At 60.7% G+C, this 8,077-nt stretch overlaps 3 protein-coding genes across 3 annotated transcripts; all 3 read left to right on the top strand.

Annotated features, from left to right (window-relative positions):
- Positions 1-14: 14 nt before the first annotated feature.
- SPRG_15599 (hypothetical protein) lies at positions 15-4,185 on the top strand (the record flags this gene model as incomplete). The annotated part of the gene is made up of 4 exons (XM_012356206.1): positions 15-913; positions 960-1,168; positions 1,211-3,908; positions 3,952-4,185. Coding segments are annotated over 4 exons (4,040 nt in total), but the record flags the coding sequence as incomplete, so codon positions are not given.
- A 401-nt stretch (positions 4,186-4,586) lies between these two features.
- On the top strand, positions 4,587-6,447 carry SPRG_15598 (hypothetical protein; the record flags this gene model as incomplete). The annotated part of the gene is made up of 7 exons (XM_012356205.1): positions 4,587-5,217; positions 5,258-5,343; positions 5,390-5,476; positions 5,531-5,751; positions 5,799-5,976; positions 6,037-6,242; positions 6,279-6,447. The coding sequence occupies 7 exons, from the start codon at positions 4,587-4,589 to the stop codon at positions 6,445-6,447; spliced, it is 1,578 nt and encodes a 525-aa protein (XP_012211595.1).
- Positions 6,448-7,458: 1,011 nt separating this feature from the next.
- On the top strand, positions 7,459-8,027 carry SPRG_15597 (hypothetical protein; the record flags this gene model as incomplete). The annotated part of the gene is made up of 4 exons (XM_012356204.1): positions 7,459-7,464; positions 7,515-7,747; positions 7,791-7,889; positions 7,943-8,027. The coding sequence occupies 4 exons, from the start codon at positions 7,459-7,461 to the stop codon at positions 8,025-8,027; spliced, it is 423 nt and encodes a 140-aa protein (XP_012211594.1).
- Positions 8,028-8,077: the final 50 nt, after the last annotated feature.

The following is an 8,077-nucleotide window of genomic DNA, read 5'->3' as shown; positions in this document are numbered from 1 at the left end:
CGGGACGGTCCAAGCACGTCGCGACGGCCCGCCGGCGCTCGGCGCCGCCATCCTCGCTGACCTCAAGGAGCTCGCCGCGACCACGGACGAGACGTGTGGGGTGCTGCTCATCGTGCTCGCGTACGTGACGCGCTACGGCCAAGACCTCGCAGAAAGCACGCCGGCCCAGCTCGTCGCCTTGGCCGCTGACGTGCAGCAGTTTGCCGACAAAGACAGTACGCCGGCCACCCGCGATGCGGCGCTCGACGTGCTCACGGCGATCGTCTCGCGGACGAGATGCTTTGACCCCGCGCTCTTGGCGACGATCGCGACCGACCGCGCCGCCTCGGACGCCGAGCGCCGCTTTGTTGCGGTGTGCGTGCTTGTCGCGCCGACGATCCAGACTGTCGATGAGGCGCAACGTGTGCTTGCGTCTGCGCTCTCGAGTGGTTTGGATGCGGCGCCCACGTCTTTGATTCTTCTGGCGCTTACATTGGCCGACTTGGCGCCGTACAGCGGGCCCAACCTTCAACATGTGGCCACTGCCGCGCTGGGCCACGTCCTTACTTGCGATCTGCAGCTCGCGTTGGGTCTCTGCATGGTCGTGCTCGGCGGCGCAGGCGGCCCATTCCAGGTCTGGCAATTGGTGGCTTCGCGCCACGAGCGCCACTTCCACGCCGACGCTCTCGACGTCGGAGCGCGCAGCTCTCTGTCGCAATCATGGGCAGCGATTACCGACGCAGTGCCTATGGCCTCTAGTCCGACCATCGAGGCGCTCGTCGGAGGCATCCCAGACGCCGCCGCGCCAACGACGCCCAGCGTGTGGTTCACGCCTGCACTCCAAGGTTTCGTCGATGTCGCAGCCGTGCGTGCGATCAGTGACACGATGGCGATCTATGTCTCGGTCCACCAGTTGCTCGAGCAAGGCATGCGCGTACGTCCACAGTCTTGTATTTGCGTCTTGTACCAGCGATGATTAGATGTGCGAGATCGCTGCAATGTGCAGTGCCTCCGTGCCCGCGCTCCGCAAGCGCATGGTGGACGGCTTCTTGACGCCTCTCGTGCAACGCATGTCCGTAAGCGTGCCGGTCAATGTCGTCCAGGATTTGTACGACGTGCTGCACATGCTGCGCCCATGGGACGCCGCGACCTGCGCTTATACGAGCATCGACGACGTCGACCTCTTTGGGTACGAAACGACGATTTCATGGTCGTCATCTCGACCTCGTAGACCACTCCAGACCGAATTGCGTCGCATGATGGGCGAAACGCGCGCCAACGCCGACGTGTGCTTCTGGGCGTGCAAGGCCTATTTGCTTGTCGCTGCCGACGACGCGCGCTCGTTGGCCCCTGTCGTGGACGCTCTTCCAAGCACCACGGCGCTCGAGTTTGTGCCACTTTTGTGCAGCTCCGCGCGCGCCAGCACGGCGCTGACCATTGTCGAGCAGGCATGGAGCAGCGCGTTACACCATCGGTGGTCGCTCGACCCGTCCGCCCGTGCGCTCGCTATGCTCGGCCGCGCGTGCGGTACCGAAAAGCAGCATCGTAGCCGCGTCGGCAAGCTGCTTGATACGAGTATGGAGAACGCATCGGCGTCGATCGAGATTTTGTACGCCGTCGCCGCTTGGTTTCCCGTCTGCGACTTCACACAGTCGACGCTCGAAGCCGCCTACCGAAATGTTTACATGCCGGTGGCTCACAAAGCCACGTTTGTACTGGCGCTCTCGACGGCGGTCGAGATCAGCGGTGGCCTTTGCTGGCTGGATACGCTGACGACACACGTCGTCATGTCGGAGGTGTGCAAGCTTGCGTGCGTCCTCGCCGCGTCGCGCCGGCCGTGGCTGCCTGTCGTCGTTGCCTTTTTTGCGCGACACAGCGAGGACGAGGTCGTGGCCACCAACGTCCGTGCACACATGGCAGCGCTCGCCAAGGTGGACGACTTCAAGTCGGCCACGGCCATGGCCCTCCACTTGCTCTGGCCGATTTTGTGGCGGTACGCGGAGCTCACGGAGGAGCTCCCGTACGACGCAACCCTCTGTCGTCGTCTCGCCGCGTTCCCTGCGCAGATTTTGGGCTTCTCGTCCACGGACGACCCGGCCTTTGCCGCAATCTTCCGTCCATTTGTGGCGTTCTTGGCCCACGCCGACGTCCTTGACCCAAACGACGTCAAGGTCCTCCACGAGCTACAGTGCGACGACAACGAGACAGGGCAGATCCTCGCGGCGCTCGTGCGCCAGAGCAAGGTACCCACGGACGCGTCGATGGCGGCTACTTGTGTGGCTCTTGAAGGCGGCTTTGGCCTTCTCCGGGTGCTCCCTTATCTCGGGCCGTCGCTCAGTTACCTTGTCCAGCCGCAGCAGAGCGCCACGTTCTGCGCCGCCACCGCCATGACGGTGAGCAACATCCTATTGGCCGCGCGCGACCCCGCAACGATCACGGCTGCAGTCAATTTGCTGCGTTTTATCTTTTTTCGCGGCTGGCGCGTCGCCGCGGATGACAGCGGCGCGCAGTGGGTGTTGCTGCGGTGCTGCCTGCGCCACATTGTCGCGCACCCGGATCTCGCGGCGAACTTGTCGACGATGGTGGAGGCGTTTTCGACCACTGCGGGTTTCGTCCATTACAAGCAGCGACTCGGCGACAGCATCATGGCACTGATGGCCGATGCCACCCTCCGCGGGCGACTAGATTGGCCGTTGACGGTGCTGCGCCACCACCCGGGCCCCGTGCAGTGGCTCTCGGCGCTTGAAGCTCTTGCGACCGACGACCACGGCGCCGCGCGGCAACCCGTCACGAGCGTCCACTTGGCCTGCACGGCACCCACGGCGCTCTACACGCGCATGCTTTGCGCCGATGACGCAACGGTCGCTCTGCACGCGTTGCTCGCGCTCAAAGTGCGCGACGCGTCGCCGGCTGCCATGCTGCACATGGCAACGTGCATCGGGCGCGGCCGAGTACCGATGGCGCTCGATACCCAGCAGTGGCGTGCCATTCACGACCGTCGCCGCTCGGTGGCCCTGCCTCCTCTCGGCGGAAACGACCGCGAGGTCCTCGCTGCCTCGGTCCAGCAGCTTGCCTTGGACGCCGACATGACCGTGGCGATCGCTGCCATGCGTGTGTGCAGCGCGTACCGGCAAGACCCAGAACGGCTGCACGTGGAAGCCGAGTCCGCGCCCGGGACCCTCCCGGTGACGTGGGCGAGCATCTCTGACAAGCACGTCGACGACTGGGTCAAGGACACGGCACAGAACGTCGTTGCATGCTCCAACGACACGTTGCTTGCGGCGTGCACCGACTTGGTGGCCTGCGACGTCGGTATCGCGCGACAGTGTCTCGCCATCGGCCTTGAAAAGGTCTTTGGCGCGAATGCCCACGACGCCATGTTTGCCGCCACGATCGCCAACGTCGTCGTCGACGCGCCCGTGCTTCACGGTCAAGTGCTCCTCGAGGCGCTCCTTCGCGTGGCGGCGCCCAACCTGCCGTGGCTCCTTCTGGCTCGGCACGCGCTTCGGTGCAGCATGCCGTTCTCGGCGCTCCACTGCATCGAACGTGCGGCCACAGACGACGTGAAGGCGCTCCTTCTGGACGCGTACACTGCGATTGGCGACGCCGCCAGCAACGCCAACGCGTACTGGGCGTCGACGCCGCCATCCAAGCGCCTGCGTGACTACGACGGGGTGGTGACCGCCATCATTGAGCGCTCGAGCTTGGATCTGGACGCACCGAGCACGAGCACGAGACTCGTCCACAACTGCTTTGCCGCTTTCGAGGCCGGTCAGCACACGCGTCTGGCGTCACTGGTGGCAACAGCCAAGCAGCGCATCCTTGAAGGCGTCTCGCTCATCAGCTTCGAGCCCACGATCGCGACCGCCAAGGCCGTGCTGCACCTCCAAGTTCTGGCCAGGATTGAAGACGCCAGCGCTCATCGTCAGGTACCGGCATCAACGGTACATCATGACTCACGCATGTGTGTAGATCCATGGCGACGGGTTGGCGCTCATCACGCGTTGGGAGGAGAACCACGTGCACGCCGAGCCGAGCGCGCTCTCGCACCTACGCAGCGTCGAGACGCGGCTCCTTTCCGTTCTTGGCAGCTCCGACCTGCGAGACGCGACTCTTTTGGACGAGCCCACGACGCGGCTTCCTAGTCAGAAACATGAGTCGTCGGTCGTGACGACGCTCCGCGCGCTTGCCGGGAGCCTCCGGTAACGTGTCCGCCTTTTTGTGCAGGGTACAACCTGGCCGTGTGTAGATGCCCCAGTCGGACGCGCGATACCTCCGCGCTTGGCTTTTTCATGCACTGGCTCGAGCACCGAGATGCGACCGGCGTCGACGACTGCGTCGTACGTGAGCTCTTGATCGCGGACGAAAGCGCGGTTGTGCCGACCGTCGTGCTGGTGCCGCACGCGCACTCTGTCGTTGCGCAATTTTTGGTCGCTTTCGAGGGCGCCGAAGAGGCCTACGAGTCCGCCACAGCAGCCTTGATTTCGATGCGCTGCAGCAGCGACATTCTGCGCGATCGTGCGATCGTCAAGACATTCAAGGGGGCCGAGAAGGCGTTCAAGGAGCAAGACGCTCTCCGCATCGTGCTCGCCGATTTGCTTGTCCGAATGACTCGGGAGCATCCGTTTCATATGCCCCAGATCATCGTCCAACGGCTGTACGAGCGGCCGCTAACGGTATCGCCGCGGACGACGGCATCGCCGCCAGAGCTCTTCCGAGACGCCGCGCTCTCGTTCGTGCTCCGGCGCATGATCCAATCGAAGGAATTCCCTAAGCACACGTGTGACCTGGTCTACGCCGCGTACCGTCTGGCCGTCATGTACGAGCGCATCGCCGTCATCAGCGAAAGGGTCGACAAGTTTTCAGACCTCCACGAGTTCGAGAACGCTCGCCCCGACGCGAGCGAAACGTTGCTCAAGGACGCGAGTGAGACGTGGCTCAAGCAGGATTGCGTCGTCGCGAGCGAAGAGCTGATTGACAAGGCTCGGGTCATCACGATCGAGGCATTGCGCAAGAAGGGTCGACTCGAAATGATGATGGCGCTGTTCAAGGATCACGTCGTCACGAGCAAGACGAAGCTCAAGAAGGATGGCCTCGACGCGAGAGAGATAAAGCCCACGAACGTTCGGCCCGTCGTCTGGACGGCCACGATCCCTCTGCGAGAAGACTGCCAGTATGACGCGAACCAAATTCCGTTTGTCGATCACTTTGGCGCGACGTTTACAACCAACGTTGACGGTGCGTATTCGCCGTTTTCCAATCGTGACGTGGTGCATAGGCATCTCGTCGCCCAAGATCGTCACGTGCAACAGCACGGACGGCAAGGCGTACAAGCAAGTGGTCAAGCCCGGCAACGTGCTCCCCGTACGCCCGCAACGACATGGATCGTGCTCAATGTCAATGGCGCTAGGACGTTGCTGTCATGCGGCTCATGCAGTTCTTCAACACGTCGCCGCTACGGGCCAACCCGTTTGCGGGGCTGTTTCGCACCTACATCGTACGCAGCGACATGGGCTCTTGGTACTACACGATGGATGACTATTGGGTGTAGGTGCACGCGATTGCACATATCGTCGGTGTTCTCGAGTTTGTCGGCGGCGCCGAAGCGATCAAGGAACGCGCCCTGGAGAACGACGCGACGTACGCGACGATGGCTCAGTGGAACCACACCCGCGACGTCGCCGACACCGCAACGCGCCTCCAGATCATAGCCCAGGCCCCCGTCACGCTCCCGCAGTGGTTTCTCCGCACGTTCCCAGACCCGTACGCGTGGTACGACCGACAACTCTTGCGACGGCATCGCACGTCGGTCGTGGTAGGTACCAAAGCCGACTCGTCTTCACGCGCACGCTCGCGGCGTCGTCCATGCTGTGCCTTCTGATTGGTCTGGGCGACCGGCATTGCGCGAACGTCATGCTCGACACGACGAGCGGCGCCGTCGTCAACATTGATTTTGGCATCGTTTTTGATTGCAACTGTGCGTACCAGTCCCGCGACGTGACATCAATACTTTTGGTCATACTAGTCGACGGCGACAAGGTCCATGAGGCGGTCCAGGAGGCGGTGCCCTTTCGATTGACGCGCAACCTGGTCGCGGCCCTCGGACCGAGCGGCACGGGTGGCTTGTTTGCCGTCGCGTGCGCCGAGACGCTCGAGGTACGACATCCTACTACATCACGGCAACACAAAATGCATCGTGTTTGGGTAGTTTGCGCGCCAGCACCAATGCGAGATCCTGCAACTCCTCCAGGTGCGCCACCACTGTAGCCAGATGCCGCACGGGAGTGTACTACGTAGAGCGACCCGACCGTTGCGGAAGAAGGTGTGCGCTGTGTGAAAGAGCGCTTCCAGAAGTACGTGCCGCCCCAAGTACCAATCACCATGGACAAAGTCGCGGAGCTCGTGGCAGTGGCAACGGATCCCAACAAGCTCGCGGCCATGCCCACGCCATGGGCGCCGTGGTTTTAGGAATATTTATAATATTTATATACGTTGGTGTTTTCTTCTACTCCGATTTGCACAACTGATGTGTTTCTGGAACGACGACTTCCTATCCAAACACAATCGCCAGGTTGCTCGTCACATTTCTGTGATTTATTACGAATTTACAACGTGCATAGTTTACATACCCGCACATGCAGAAAACCGAGCCGGAGACGCCATTCGCGATGCGAGACGCATTGATCAGCCGTGCTGGGCATCTCTACGCCGAAACTGCTGTGTTTCGGGGACGTCTTATCCACACACAATCGCCAAGTTGCTCGTATTTGTGTGAACTGACCATATTTAAATCAAGTATATTTTGTCCTCACTCGTGAGAAGTGAGGACAAAATATAGACTTGGTTTAAATATGGTCATCCAAATGTCGAGATATGCTTGACTTGTGTTCCAATCGACAGGTCTTCAGGGGTTCTACAAGATAAAAAGGGATGTATGTGTCGGGGGCTAGGAGGTCTTGAGGTCTCGGGCAAATGTCGGTTTGTGCTGAAGGCCGAGTGGGTTCTTGGCAAGGAAATATCTATTCCCTTGACGCAGGCTCACCAAAGCGGAGCTCGACGGCGCGTGCCAGGACCCGCGCTTTGAGAAAGTTTCTTCGGGCTCCTGCAACACTGTTCGGCGCTTTTGAATAAAAATATCTTGAAATTTGTACTAGCGTGAAGAACCCCCGTTTTAGGTATAGTACCCCTGGCCCTACTGTCGCTTCTCCGCTTCTCGACGGGAAAGACTTTTCTTTTTTATTTCGTGCGACACGTTTTAAAACCAATGCACAATGATCCATACAGATACCTAAATATTTGCTCCCTTTTGCATTCAAGTATCAGTATCAGGGGTTCTGCGTTTACCTCGCACGCACAATGGGTTTCCGGATGTTTGAGGACAAAAACCAAGGTTAAACAGCATTGGAGATGGTGATTGGCTGGAATACCTTCTTTCCGGATACGCTAGCGCCACTGTGTCATCTTCAACTCCGACTTTCAATGCCGGTCTTGTCGCCCAGACAACGAACGACGAAAATGCTGCCGAGGGGACGAAGGGAGGCCGCTACTTGTACGCGCAGATCTTCAAGGGCGACAAGCTCGACTTTACCACCGCGTGGCGCGATGCGCCGGAAGGCGTCGGCTGCACGTCGGACGGCTCGGTCTCGTGCAACGTCGACTGCACGCTGCAAGGCGACGTCCTCGTGCGCTACCTCTCCGACGCCGACCAGCGCGTCCCGGTGTTTCGCGCTGCGTTTCACACGGGCTACCATCCCATGGACTTTTTTCGGTAGGTTTTTTTCAGTTGGTCCGAGGTGTAACCATGCTTGTAGGCTCGCCACGCATCGATTGCAGATGCGGGTCAAGCTGCTCGACAGCGCGTGCCAGGACCCGCGCTTTTGCCCACATTTCTTCGTCGACCACATCTTTGCGTGTGAGACTCGACGACGACCGTGGCATGGTGGTGTGCCAGATCCTCATCGAGCAAGATGGTCATCCACGCGCGCATCAAGGGACGGCGCTCGATGGACAAGGTGCAGCAAGCCTCGAGCATGTCGCGCTCGTGGTGAAGACCACCTACGTCATCATCGACAAGGTGCACGCCGTGTCGCCGGACGAG

The sequence above is a fragment of the Saprolegnia parasitica genome (genome assembly GCF_000151545.1).
Source record: "Saprolegnia parasitica CBS 223.65 unplaced genomic scaffold supercont2.400, whole genome shotgun sequence".
NCBI lineage: Eukaryota > Oomycota > Saprolegniomycetes > Saprolegniales > Saprolegniaceae > Saprolegnia > Saprolegnia parasitica.
This window is presented reverse-complemented; position numbering and strand designations above follow the sequence as displayed.